Source organism: Leopardus geoffroyi, chromosome B1, assembly GCF_018350155.1.
Source record: "Leopardus geoffroyi isolate Oge1 chromosome B1, O.geoffroyi_Oge1_pat1.0, whole genome shotgun sequence".
NCBI lineage: Eukaryota > Metazoa > Chordata > Mammalia > Carnivora > Felidae > Leopardus > Leopardus geoffroyi.
In genome coordinates this window covers 123,167,049-123,182,003 of record NC_059327.1, presented here as the reverse complement: position 1 = coordinate 123,182,003, position 14,955 = coordinate 123,167,049, and the positions used below count along the sequence as shown (strand labels likewise).

The 14,955-nt window shown below is 35.7% G+C and overlaps 1 protein-coding gene across 6 annotated transcripts in view; it reads left to right on the top strand.

Annotated features, from left to right (window-relative positions):
- The window catches only part of RAP1GDS1 (Rap1 GTPase-GDP dissociation stimulator 1), a 173,941-nt gene that overhangs the window by 147,282 nt on the left and 11,704 nt on the right, over window positions 1-14,955 (top strand). For 4 of the 6 annotated variants that reach the window (XM_045472253.1, XM_045472232.1, XM_045472276.1 and 1 more), the window contains 5 exons: window positions 160-291; window positions 2,032-2,166; window positions 3,152-3,277; window positions 4,036-4,175; window positions 10,447-10,573. In XM_045472253.1, coding sequence (XP_045328209.1) covers window positions 160-291; window positions 2,032-2,166; window positions 3,152-3,277; window positions 4,036-4,175; window positions 10,447-10,573 — 660 coding nt within the window. The remainder of the gene's footprint in view (window positions 1-159; window positions 292-2,031; window positions 2,167-3,151; window positions 3,278-4,035; window positions 4,176-10,446; window positions 10,574-14,955) is intronic. The other 2 variants (XM_045472242.1, XM_045472261.1) reach the window with 1 other exon arrangement.

Genomic DNA, 14,955 nt, shown 5'->3' with positions numbered 1-14,955 from the left:
GAAAAATCCTAAACTCTTTTATAAAAAGAGTCATTACTTGTCCTTTTATGAAATATCATTTCTGAAGTGTATAGTTATCCAGTTGGATATTCATTTAGGAATATGGATTTGTTGCTCTATATTCTTTTCCTTTTATCTATTTGTTTCATTTACTTCCAGATGAATCCATGCAGAAATTATTTGAAGGAGGAAAAGGTAATGTGTTTCAAAGGGTGCTGTCCTGGATTCCATCAAATAACCACCAGCTACAGCTTGCTGGAGCACTGGCCATTGCAAATTTTGCCAGAAATGGTAAGCATCTCATATTATCCTTTTTAAATCAGATGTTCTATTTTGTTTTTGTTTTTGTTCACCGTCACATGTACTAAAATGAACATTTCAGAAGTTAGTATGAAGTGTACTGCTACCTTAATTTTTTTGAGATACGAAATACTTAGTGTTTTTTTGTTTTTGTTTTTGTTTTTTTTTTAAAGTAAGCTCTGCTTACCAACATGGGGCTTGAGCTCACTACCCCAAGATCAAAATTCACATGCTATACCAGCTGAGCCAGCCAGGCACCCCTACTTAGTGCTGTTTCTAGCAAATTACATATTTTGTGCAATTTAACTAAGTCCTGGTATTTTAAAGATCATGAATAGTGATTGTAAAGTCCTTCTTTGAGTACTCTGTACTTTAGAGATCAGTAAATTTGAGTCCCATTCTAATATCCTCTTACCTGGGAGGATATGCTCTCTTGCCTGGTGATTGTTTTTTTAAGTTTTTATTTACTTATTTTGAGAGATAGAGAACGAACAGGGGAGGGGAAGAAAGAGAGGGGGGAACAGAGGATCCAAAGCGGGCTTTGTGCTGACAGCAGAGTGCCTGATGTGGGGCCCAAACCCATGAACCATGAGATCATGACCCAGACTGAAGTCAGTTGCTTAACCAACTGAACCACCTAGGCGCCCCGCCTGGTGATTTTTTAATTTAATAATGTGAGTATTATTTGTAGGGTTATTGTGCCTTATTTATCCTTTTATGCCTACTGAACTTAAGTATGAGTAATCAGTCCTCTCGTTTAGAGTAGAATATTTAATTTGGTTTAATAACATTTCCAAGGCACCAGACCTTCATGTTCCTTTCTGAAGTCTGGAACTTCTGTTCAGTCTAGAAACTTATACCGTGTCTAGGAAAATCGGTTCTTCTTGTTTTTAGCTCGAATTTATTCTAATGTGAATTGTATATCATAATGGATGGCTTATTTCGTTTTTACTTCCTTACTTCTGAGGATGATCATTCACTCCTTAGTGATGTAATTAGGAATAGTAAAATATTGGTAATTGTTGAAGGTAAATGTGGAGTAGTGAGTGGTTCATTATAATATTCTCTCTGCTTTATGCATACATATTTCAAAAGTTTTGTCATTGAAAAATAAACATCAGAGGCGCCTGGGTGGTGCAGTCGGTTAAGCGTCTGACTTCAGCCAGGTCACGATCTCGCGGTCCGTGAGTTCGAGCCGCGCGTCGGGCTCTGGGCTGATGGCTCAGAGCCTGGAGCCTGTTTCCGATTCTGTGTCTCCCTCTCTCTCTGCCCCTCCCCCGTTCATGCTCTGTCTCTCTCTGTCCCAAAAATAAATAAACGTTGAAAAAAAATAAATAAATAAATAAATAAATAAATAAATAAATAAATAAAAGAAAAATAAACATCAGCCATGATAACAAAATATAGAGTACTGTCACTGTAACATTGGCAGGACTTAGGCCTACTCGACTATAAATGAAAATTATTGGTAGACATTTTAAGCATGTGGTTTCTATTTACTCATCTAATATATTGTCAGGCTCTATGCTAGAGATTTTTCTGGTCATGACTTCTCACTCAATAAAGAAAAAAAATCTATAAATCTGATGGGAGAAAGTATTGGAATTCATCTTATTTTCATGTAGTTCCATTTTCCCTAATGTATAATGGACAATTGATAGGCATCACTATTATAAAATATTTATAGGTATTTGTAAAGAGGAAAGGAAAAAATGCTTTTGTTTTGTTCAGATGGAAATTGTATCCATATGGTAGACAATGGAATTGTAGAAAAACTTATGGATTTACTGGACAGACATGTAGAAGATGGAAATGTAACTGTGCAGCATGCAGCATTAAGTGCCCTCAGAAATCTGGCCATTCCAGGTAAGACTTAAAAATGGTGAACAACTATGTAAGAAATAAGATCTATTGTTTTGGGAAGGTATTTATTTTATGTGATTTGTGGACCTGCCCTGACCAAGAAAAAAAAATCTTCAAATTATTTATATTTTTCTCACTAATAAATGGAGATATATCAAATAAGTTTTCTAAGACTATACAGGTATAATTGTTGTATTTGTCCAGATCATTCAAATATTCTGTTACCTTTTGTAAACTCCTAGATTTTCATCATATTGTATGGTTAAGCTTTTTTAAGCATCTTCAGTTGAGGTAGGGTAATAGCATCATTTAAGAGAGTCCCTATAAGAATGACTTTTGGGGGGGGGGTTCCCCTTCTATATAAGCAGACATAATTTTTAAAAATAGCCTTAATGTGTCTTTGGATTAAAGACACTTTGAGCCATGAAATCACATTATCATGGTAAATAGGAGATAGTTAAAGCTATTATTCTACTTTCTAAAAATAAATTTCTGATTAGGTAAAATAGTATAACTGTATGATGATACAATCTATAAGATATCAATTTGGTTCATATAACAGATTAATATTGCTTATTAATGTCTATAACATCTATAGTAACACAATTGGATCAAGAACACAGGTAAAAAGAAACATTTATTAAACCTGAGGAATTGTGCTTTTTGTAAATAAGAAGACAACATTGTCAGAGTTCCTTTTCAAATTGTTTAAGTGTTTTGAGATTAGGTTTAAAAAGCCAGTTTTGTATGTTATGCTCCTATAGACAAACAAGATAATTACCCTCACCCCCAGTCCCATTCTTAAAATACACAGAAAAGCAACATGACCTTTAAATAGAAAAATGTAACATGGGGCCTTAAAAATAGTAAGACAATAAATGTATATTGAACTGAATGACTATCATCAAGAATGCTAGCACCATTTTAACTATATTCTTTTTCCTCTCCCTCTCTCTCTCTCTCTCTCTCTCTCTCTCTCTCTCTCTAGTTGTAAATAAAGCAAAGATGTTATCAGCTGGAGTCACCGAGGCAGTTTTGAAATTCCTTAAGTCCGAAATGCCCCCAGTTCAGTTCAAACTTCTGGGAACGTTGAGAATGTTAATAGATGCCCAAGGTAAAAGAAATGCTTTCCCAAGGTACATTTTTGGTATGACAGTCAGTGTGCCTTAGTTGAAAAGGACTTGTTTTTAGCTTTGAGAATTATGTAATCAAAGATAAATGGCAAATAAAAGGCAAAAAGAGATTGGTTTTAGAGCTCCATTCATTAATCCCCATGCTTGGTTATAATTGACTTTAAATGGAAATTATATTGCATCTCTTTATTGTACATATAATCCTGGTTTATCACTGATTCATTAGCAGTTCTGAAGGGTTTTTATGCTTTAGTATTTCATACCCATTTTTACTTTGTCTTAAGAATCATGTTTCAATATACTGACAGTCAAAATTTTTTTTAATTTGTTTGGCAGACAGGGAGATCATTTTTCTGTTTACAGAAACAACCATGAAAACCACTGCTTGGAATGACTTAACGTTTATTTACTTATTTCTAAATTCTAAACCTTTGTCTGTATTGATTCCTCAGAGTCCTTCTGATACTCTTTGTTGTATTTTGCCAGAGTACTAACAGACTACCAGGCTGAACCACAAGAGTATAAAATTGTATTTTTGTATTTTGTATGAAAGTCCACAACTTTATAGAAAAAGCTAAACAGTCCATCAGATACGGAGTATTCGCAGTTCTTAATAAAATCATTGTGCTGTGGTTTTAGATGTATAGTTTCCTTTTGCACTCTTACAGTCCGTGCCAGGTACTTCAGTTGGTTGCCTGTCAGTGATTGTTTCTTTTGTGGTTTGCCTTCTTTCCTATAGCAGAAGCTGCTGAACAACTGGGAAAGAATGTTAAATTAGTGGAGCGTTTGGTGGAATGGTGTGAAGCCAAAGATCATGCTGGTGTGATGGGGGAGTCAAACAGACTGCTGTCTGCCCTCATACGACACAGTAAATCAAAAGTAAGTTCCAGAGGAAACCATTTGCTGGAAAACCTGCAAGTGGCCCCTTTGGAAACTCAATATCATAGATCCTATAAATAAGCTTGCATTTCACTATTTATATATAAATACATTACAGGTGTACCTCAGAAATATCATATAGGTTCAGTTCCAGAACACTGCAATAAAGTGAAAATGCAGTAAAGCAAGTCAAATGAACATTTTGGTTTCCTAATGTATATAAAGTTGTGTTTACACTATATTGTAGTCTCTTAAGTGTGCAATAACATGTTTTAAAAAATCATTTTTATGCCTCCATTAAAAAAACACTTTATGCCTAAAAATGCTAACCGTCATCTGAGCTTTCAGTGAGTTGTCAATCACTGATCGTACATCACCATAACAAACATAATAATAATGAAAAAGTTTGAAATTTTGTGAGAATTACCAAAAGGTGATGCAGGCATAAAGTGAGCAAATGCTGTTGGAAAAATGGCTGACAGACTTGCTTAACACAGGGCTACTACAAACCTTCAGTTTGTAAAAAACACAGTATCTGTGAAACACAATAATAAAATGAAGTGCAATGAAATGAGGGATGCCTGTGATCCAGAATTCTGAAAAAAGAACTGAAAATTGAGGCTTTTAATTAGTTCTAGTCCATCATAGTTAAGAGTAAGGCTTTGGAATCAGACAGAGGAGTTCACGTAGTATCCCCACTATTTACTTGGTCAAGTGTCTTTCACATCTCAGTGTATTAAACCTGGGGTGATACCCACCCGAAAGTGTTGTGAGAATGATTCAGTGAGATCACCTATATGAAGTACTCAACTGGAATGTAGGACAAAGTAAGCACTCAGTAAATGGAATCACCATAAATGTTGATGTTATTATTTTTACCACTATCCTCAGTGTAAAATATCTTCTGTGTACCAAGCACTGACCAAGCTAGCTAATGATATTAAAAATTAAATGATATCTAGATAGTATATGGTGCCCTGAACTCACAAAGTTGGATGAAATCCATTCTCATAGCAGTGTCCAGTCTAGTATGTGTCTGACATGTGGTTGATTTATTCAATTAATGACTAAATGAATTATTTTAAAGATCATAATGGTGGGAAGCTAGGCCAGCTGATTTAGTATCTGTATTATATACCTTTTATTTTTTTTAAGCCTGTTATCCAGAGTGAGCCTTTTGACCATTTCACTTATGTCCATGGGAAAATGCATCACAACTTCTTAACCTAATCTTGGAACTAAATTCATTAAACTGTTAGACTAAATTGAGATTTGAGGCTTTTCTGCTAATATTTATCGCAGGGTTCCCTTTCCCTCATCTAAACCCCTACTCTCCCCTCCCCCAACAAAAAAGCTTTCCGGTACCCATTAAGCATCCATCACATGTAGGTGCTTTAAAAAGACAAGAGCAATATTACATTGTACCTTTCTAGGGGTGTGTGTGTATGTGTGTGTGTGTGTGTGTGTAACAAAAACAATTTCCCCCATAGAATCTTTTTTTTTTATTTCAAGTTTTTATTTAAATTCTAGTTAGTGTAACAAAAGGGACGCCTCGGTGGCTCAGTCGGTTAAGCATCTGACTCTTGATTTCAGCTCAGGTCATAATCTCAGGGTTCGTGGGCTCAAGACCCACATCGGGTTCTGCACTGACAGTGCACAGCTTGCTTGGGATTCTCTCTCTCCCTCTTTCTGCCTCTCCCTCACTTGTGCACTCTTTCTCTCAAAATTAAATAAATGTAAAAAAAATTTTTTTTAAAGAAAACAGTTCCCCCCTTGAATATTCCTTTATTTTTTTTTTCTTTTCAATTTTTTTTTCAAATTCTAGTTAGTTAACCTATATGGTAAAATTGGTTTTAGGGGTAGAATTTAGTGATTCATCACTTATATACAATAGCCATGATACAAGATTATAACTTTATGGGCACATTATAACTTTATGTTTATAATTCAGTACCAAATAGACTGGGTTTTGTTTGTTTGGGGTTTTTTTTTTTTTTTTTTTTTGCATATCTTTCCTACAGTTGAGTGTATATTGCTGCTAAGCAGCAATAGGAACCTTGATTGACATACTTTAATGATCAGAACACAGGTGTGTTCCTTGTGGAGCTCCAGATTAGAATTATTTTCAAATTTCACAAGCATTGAAGTGGAATCTGCGATTCCTTTTGAGCAGTTTTCAGAACATGTTCTATTGAATAATAACCCTAAAGAATATTCCACAAAGAGAAACGGTTGTACGATCAGATTAGAGAAATAGTTCATTTCTTTTCCCTGCCTTTGAAATTCACAGCACACATTAGCACTACTCTAAAAAAAACAAAAAAAAAACATCCTTTACTATCGCACAGTGGGTCTTTTTTGCAAGTTGCATCTATTAAATACATTCCACTGAACATACTTTGGAAAATGCTGCTCTGGAATAAGCTTTTAAACACTAGGTTCAAGGGGTTTTTTCTGTTTTTTTGTTTGTTTGTTTTTTTTTTTTTTTTTTTACATTCCTGTAGATCCTTAACCAACTGTTGTGAATTATAGCTCTGTCCTTGTGTTATTTTTAAACTTTGAAGATCCTACTCCTTTTAAAGTCACCCTGAATTCTGTCTTAGAGTCCAACCCTCTGAAAGTTTGCACTGACTCACAGGGTTTCACACTAGCTTAGTCATCTCAGCCATATACAGTATATTTCTGCACTTGTGCCAATAGGTAAATTCACATCTTCCTTCAAAGAGTGCCCTGGACTAGAACTCTTGAGCAACTAGCTGGACCTTCTGATTTAGATATCAAAAACAGAAAATATATTTTGCCTTTACATTAGGAACATAAAAATTACCTCCTGTCAAAGACACTTTTTTCTTTCCTTTAAGAGTAAAACATTCTTCATCAATTATCAAGCTAAAAACTTGTCTAAACAAATGTTTTTAGTCATTCGCTCATTCATCTGACAAACATTTAAATCCTATACTGAGAAGTAGTTTTTGATGCTACAAAGTTGAGAAAGAAAATTTTTTGTTAGGTGATTCAGTGCCTACACCAATCTGCAATCTTATAAATTACCTTGAACTCAGGCCTATTTCAGAACATTACATTGTAATAATCAGTGTTATTATACAGTTTTCAACAAAGTTTTTAGCAGGAATTTATCTCAGTTATTAAAGGCATATTGACCGTAAAAGTTAAATATGCAAGACTGTTACATAGATAATTTGCCTTGGTTATGTATGTACCAAAATTTAGCTTTCCATAAGAAAACTTGAGAAACAGGATTGCAAAATAACACATCATTTAAAACTTTGTAAAGCATTAAAGTATGTCCAAAATTTTTGGAGATTTTGCAGATACATCTAGGGTTTAGAAGGATTACCCAGAAAAATATCTTACTATTTCTACAGTTTACTTATTATAAGTGAAATGATTTTAGAAAAGTTAAAATTATTTTTAGATGTGGATATTGAAATTATTTGTAATTCTCCAGACGAACCTCTTTGCTCTGTGGAATGGTGCTGATATCCCTTTTTTTTTTTTTTTTTAGTATCTTGAAGTTTAAAAATGTAACTTTAAAATACATCCATAGAGCCTCTTTAGAACACATTAAGTGACTGCCTGTGCATGGCACTATGATGAATTCAGTACACTTACTTTTGGTTAGACCACAAACGGTCTAACTGCCTGGATTTGAATCATGGCTTTTTACCTCTTAATCACTGACAATTTTCATAACTTAATCTGAGCTTCAGTTTCTTCGTCTATTAACTGGAGAAAATATCTAGCTAATGGGATTTTCTTTGAGGATAAAAATATGCTAATATCTGTAAGCTACCTGGTATAATGTCCAGCGTGTAGTGGTTGCTCTATAGAGGGCAGCTATCAATATCATTCTCTTTTGTCATATAACACAAATACAATGCTTCATTTGTCTTTTATCCCCCATTCTGTCAAGCACAGTAACTCCATAGCGGACCTACTCAGTAAAACTTACTGAAGTAGGAGGAGAGAGGGCAAGGCATTTAAAAAAAAAATACTTCAATATCTGTTCAAAAAAGTGAGATGGAAAAGGACCTATGCTTGAACTTACGGGGGAGCTATTTGCTTCTGATATACAGTTTCCTTCTTCATTCATGACCTGCCCCTTCTACTACAGTAGACTTTCCAGGGTGAATCACAAAATAAAGGATGAAATAATAGGCCAGGAACCTTCATTAGGTGACTGCATGTGTGTCTATGAATCTCTTGTGGTCTTCTTTACTCAATAAATTCCTTTGTGATTTTTATAAAATTCTTCACTAATTTTAAGAATTTTATATCTGTTTCAATAAAGTGCCCACCCAGTAAGCAGTGTGTTGAGAGGCTTTCTTTTCATTAGAAGAGACTTTAAAAGATCGTTTTTCACCTACTAAAAGAGGTTGATGAGAAAAAGCTTGTTGGATGCTAGAACACAATTACCATAAAATCTCAGTACTAGGACCCCATCAGTTTAGATTGTTTGATCTCTAAATGTTGTTTGGGCTCAAAGCAAAGACATTACAGATAGTTTTCTTAAGAATTTATATAAGGTGGGGGCGCCTGGGTGGCGCAGTCGGTTAAGCGTCCGACTTCAGCCAGGTCACGATCTCGCGGTCCGTGAGTTCGAGCCCCGCGTCGGGCTCTGGGCTGATGGCTCAGAGCCTGGAGCCTGTTTCTGATTCTGTGTCTCCCTCTCTCTCTGCCCCTCCCCCGTTCATGCTCTGTTTCTCTCTCTGTCCCAAAAATAAATAAAACGTTGAAAAAAAAAAATTAAAAAAAAAATGTTTTAAAAAGAATTTATATAAGGTGGAACCATTAAAAAAAAAAAAAACCTTTTTCAGGGTGCCTGGGTGGCTCAATCGGTTAAGTGTCTGACTTTGGCTCAGGCCATGATCTCACGGTTTGTGAGTTCGAGCCCCACATCAGGCTCTGTGCTGACAGCTCAGAGCCTGGAGCCTGTTTCAGATTCTGTGTCTCCCTCTCTCTCTGCCCCTTGCTTGCTCACACACACTCTCTCAAAAATAAACATTAAAAAAATTAAAATAACCCTTTTTCAAATATTTTAGCAGATTAATTTTAAAAATATTTCTAATTACAGTAGTTTTATACTCTTGAAGCTAATGCAGATGGGGTATTTAATATCTGGCACTTCAAATGACTGAAAGTAGTAAGAACCAAGAAAATTACTTTTAAAAATTCTCTAATTGAGACTTTGCACTAAATCATATTTAAGCCAAGAGTTTTCAGGCAACAAAACTTTGAGATGAAAACAAAAAAATAAATAAATGTGACCATTTTTAAAAATCAAACTTTTGCCATATATTCTTATATGTTCTTTTTATGTAATAACCGTGTAATTATCACACAAACATATGATAACACATTATTCCAGCATTATAGAAAAAGTCACCAAGATGCAGAGAGGTTCTGTAATTTCCTTGGTCAATGTTGGCACTGGGCTTTTTTCAATCTGGAGCACACTGTCTCCTTTGCCATTGGAGAGGACAGAGCTATAGGTACCATGAGAAATGAGGGAAACAATTTTTTTTTTAATGTTTATTTTTGAGAGAGCGCATGCACATGAGCACGAAGGGGGGAGGAGCAGAGGGAGGGAGACACAGAATCCAAAGCAGTCTCCAGGCCCTGAGCTGTCAGCATAGAACCTGATGCAGGGCCTGAATCCACGAACCTTGAGATCATGACCTGAGCCAACGTTGGACGTTCAACCGACTGAGCCACCCAGGTGCCCGAGGGAGACAGAATTTTGATGTAAGTTCTCCTCAAGTCCCTTTGCATGTAATCCAGTTTTGTCAGATCCAACAAAGACATAAAAGCTTAAAAAAACAAGAGACTTTACCTGGATCACCTGGGGAACAACTGCCTGGTGCTGTAATAAATATTTAAAAGGAAGGACTTTTTTTGTTGTTGTTATTCCAAGTCTTACTCTCTTTTGTTAATCCTGTGGTAAGGCAACATTTGGGGCAATCACACTTTTATTTCTTTGGTAGCTTCTGGGACTCCCTATTCCTTGCTATGAACTGCAATGGTCTTTTCCACCTGGGTAATTTAAGTTGTCATCTTTTGATGAATTTATTTAAAGCTAAAAGCTTTTTCCTTTTCTTCTGTGAAGAAAAAAAAATATGGTTAAATGTAATGATTCATACAGGACACTGTCAGGAAACCACTCAATTTAACAATGAATTGACTGACTATAGTGCAGTTTCTTTCTGTTTAAAAGTAAAGTTTATAATTCTTTGATATTTATTTATTGTAGGATGTAATTAAAACCATTGTACAGAGTGGTGGCATCAAGCATCTAGTTACCATGGCAACTAGTGAACATGTAATAATGCAGAATGAAGCCCTTGTTGCTTTGGCACTAATAGCAGCTTTAGAATTGGGTAAGTACCCCAGTGTCAAACTTATTTTCTCCTATTTTTATCTTGGATGAAATGAAGCACAGGAGTGGAATAGAAGTCAGACAAAACCTTGACTAGAAGCATTTTGCTAGTGTGTGTCTGCAACCTAGAGCTAAGAATATAGGAGATCATGTTCTGTAGATTGCCACGACAGCTTTTGCTTTCGGTAACATTTTTAGGCCAATCATTGACTCTTTTTTAGGGTTTGACTCTTAAATGTTACTTCAAGTTATAGGCGCTTAGTGAATACAGAAAACATTTTCAGCAGGCCTCCCAGAGAAATGAAACATTATTTAGAATACAACAGCGGGTTTAGAGTCTGCTACTCTTCCAGTGACCCAGACCTTCTCTTCCATCTCTACTACTGATTCTCTTATCTCCTTCTATCACCATGGTTTCTATTGCTTTACAGTATTGCCCTCATTCTAAATTTTCACCTTCTGGGTCAGTCTTCTGTGTGTTTTACATTCAGAATACTGCAAAAGCAGAGTTTAAATCAGTTAATTTCTGTCTAGTGTATAGCATCCCTCTTGGTCAGAATTCTTCTTGAGAAGCTAATTCATAGGCATCTAGCTTATGGATAGTAACCTTTGTCCCAGGAACCAATCTCTGATATAGTTAGCTGGGGACAATCAGTCACATGCCTGTGGTTAAGGCCTGAGGCTGCCTTCCACAAAGGAGGACTATAGACTTAGTAGGTTTGTCCTGTCAAAGCCATTTAGATAAACACTGTTAACTGATCACCTCTTAATTCCCAGTGATGACTTATATCCATAATTCTACACAAGAGCAAGTGGACCCACCAACCCCTATCCTAAGGGAGAGGCCAAAACATAAACATCATATATCTTCCTCTAGTGTCACATTTACTCAGATTTTAGATGTGAGAGATTTGGATTTTTTCATCTAAAAGGGTTTTGAATTTTAAAAGTTTTTAAAAAATCACAGGTATAAATAGGATGTAAAATTTTTCTTAATTTTAAAGATAAAACACTTCAAGAAAACATATGCTTATTCTCAGTGACTTGGCCTATAGTTAGAGATGCTTTGGAGGTCATTTTGAGTCCTGGATTAGTCATGACTTAACACAGGGTTTGGGTGGAATCAGCCTAGAAGTCCAACCATCTTGGAGGGTTAGGTTGGAGGAGCTATGATGAATGAAGGTGGGAATCACTGAGGACATTGAATACCAAACTGGGTTCATAGCATGATTTTAAATGGTTTAAAGTGATGGGGCAATTTCAGAATAGGCTTGACCACCCAGCCTGGGATGAATCTGGTTTTGTGCCAGTATCTTCCAAACAAGCTGTAATTGCATCGCTTCCTGATAGCAGAGCATTTGCCTGAATCTGGTCCCCTTACCGTAGAATTATATAAAAGGCAGTACATACTTTTTTTATTGTTACCTAATGTTTTCTAGGCTCCGTGGGCTTAAGATAATACTTTTTAATACACAACCCACTTTGAAAACCATATTTTTCTAGCCTTGTTTCCTTACAGGTGTTTGATATGATTAAGGAATTACAAATCTTTTGTATGATAGTAGCATTAAAGCAACCTTTAAGAGTCTTTTTTTTCTTTTTATTTAATTATAAATTCGCATGCAGTTTTGTAAAACTAAAAAAAAATACTACAGAGATCCCTTGTATACTTTGCCCAGTTTCTCCCAATGGTAACATTTTGCAAAACTATAAACAATATTTTAACTATTCATGTAATTTACCAGTCCTACACAGATTTCCCCAGTCGTTTGTGTGCGCTTGTTAAGTTCTATGTGGTTTTATGATGTGTAGGGTTGTGTATCGACCACCACAGTCAAGCTACTGAATGGCTTAATGCCACAAGGATCCCTCCACTTGTAACCACACTCACCTACCTCCTACTCTTACCCCTCACCTTGCTTCCAATCCCTAGAAACCACTAATCTTCCCTTCATTTCTAAAATGTTATATATATAGAATCATGTAGTATGTGACCATTTGGGATTGTCTCCCATAATTTCCTAAAGAGTCATCCAATTTGTTTGAGTCTCAATAATTTTTTTTATTGCTGAATAGTGTTCGATGGTAGGTACATACCAGTATTTGTTTAACCATTCCTGTCAAAAAACATCTGGGCTGATTCCAGTTTGGGGCTTTTAAAAATAAATAACTACTATAAATATTCATGTGTAAATTTTTTTGTGAGCATTGTATCCATTTCTTTGTATATATGTCTAGGAGTGCAGTTGCTAGGTTATATGGTAACTACAGGTTTAATTTTTTATGAAACTGTCAAACTATTTTCCAGAATGACTGTACCATCTACATTCCCACCAGCACTATATAGGTGATCTAGTCCTCTCCACATCCTCACCAGATATTTGGTGTTGACACTTTTTTATTTTAACCACTCTGATAGCTGTAGTTAAAGTATCTCATTATGGTTTTAATTTCCATTTTTCTGATGGTAAAGCATATGAAAAGATGTTCATCATTATTTGCCATCTGTATACATTCTTTGGTGAAATACCTATGGATATTTTTTGCTCATTTTTTTAAATTTATTTTTTAATTTACATCCAATTTAATTAGCATTTAGTGCAATAATGATTTCAGGAATAGAATCCAGTGATTCATCCCCTGTGTGTAACACCTAGTGTTCATGCCAACAAGTGTCTTCTTCAATGACCCTTGCCCATTTAGCCATCACCCCACCCACAACCCCTCATTTTGTTCTCTATATTTAAGAGTCTCTTATGTTTTGTCCCCCTCCCTGTTTTTATATTATTTTTGCTTCCCTTCCCCATGTTCATCTGTTTTGTATCTTAAATTCCTCATATGAGTGAAGTTATATGATATTTGTCTTACTCTAACTTATTTCGCTTAGCATAATACCCTCTAGTTCCATCCACATTGTTGCAAATGGCAAGATTTCATTCTTTTTGATTGCCATGTAATACTCCATTGTGTATACATATACCACATCTTGTTTATCCATTCATCTTTCGGTGGTCATTTGGGCTCTTTCCATACTTTGGCTATTGTCAGTAGTGCTGCTATAAACATTGGGGTGCATGTGTTCTTTCAAAACAGCACACCTGTATCCTTTGGATAAATACCTACTAAGTACAATTGCTGGGTCGTAGGATAGTTCTATTTTTAATTTTTTTGAGGAACCTCCATATTGTTTTCCAGAGCAGCTGCACCAGTTTGTATTCCCACATGCAAAAGAGATCCTCTTTCTCTGCATCCTCACCAACATCTGTTGTTGCCCAAGTTGTTAATGTTAGCCATTCTGACAGGTGTAAGGTGGTATCTCATTGTGATTTTGATTTGTATTTTCCCTGGTGATGAGTGATGTTGAGCATTTTTTCATGTGTCGGTTGGCCATCTGGATGTCTTCTTTGGAAAAGTGTCTATTCATGTCTTTTGCCCATTTCTTCACTGAATCATTTGTTTTTTGGTATTGAGTTTGATAAGTTCTTTATAGATTTTGGATACTAACCCTTTATCTGATAAGTCATTTACAAATACCTTCTCCCATTTGTAGTTGGTTTTTAGTTTTGCTGATTGTTTCCTTCACTGTGCTGTTGCTTTTTGTCTTGATGAGGTCCTAATAGTTCATTTTTGCTTTTGTTTCCCTTGCCTCTGGAGACATGTTGAGTAAGAAGTTTGGCTGAGGTCAAAGAGGTTTCTGTCTCCTTTCTCCTCTAGGATTTTGATGGCTTCCTGTCTTACATTTAGGTCTTTCATCCATTTTGAGTTTATTTTTGTGTATGGTGTAAGAAAGTGGTCCAGGTTCATACTTCTGCATGTTGCCGTCCAGTTTTCCCAGCACCACTTGCTGAAGAGACTGTCTTTATTCCATTGGATATTCTTTCCTGCTTTGTCAAAGATTAGTTGGCCATACGTTTGTGGGTCCATTTCTGGGTTCTCTGTTCTCTTCCATTGATCTAAATGTCTGTTTTTGTGCCAATACCATACTGTCTTGATGATTACAGCTTTGTAATATATCTTGATGTCCAGGATTGTGATGCCTCCAGCTCTGGTTTGCTTTTTCAGGATTGCTTTGGCAATTCGGGGTCTTTTCTGGTTCCATACAAGTTTTAGGATTGTTTGTTCTAGCTCTGTAAAGAATGCTGGTGTTATTTTGATAGGGATTGCCTTGAATATGTAGATTGCTTTGGGGTAGTAGCGACATGTAAACAATATTTGTTCTTCCAATCCATGAGCATGAACAAAAGCAATATTTGTTTTTCCATTTTTTTGTGTCATCTTCAATTTCTTTCATAAGCTTTCTCTAGTTTTCAGTGTATAGATTGTTCCCCTCTTAGGTTCATTCCTAGGTATTTTATGGGTTTTGGTGCAATTGTAAATGGGATC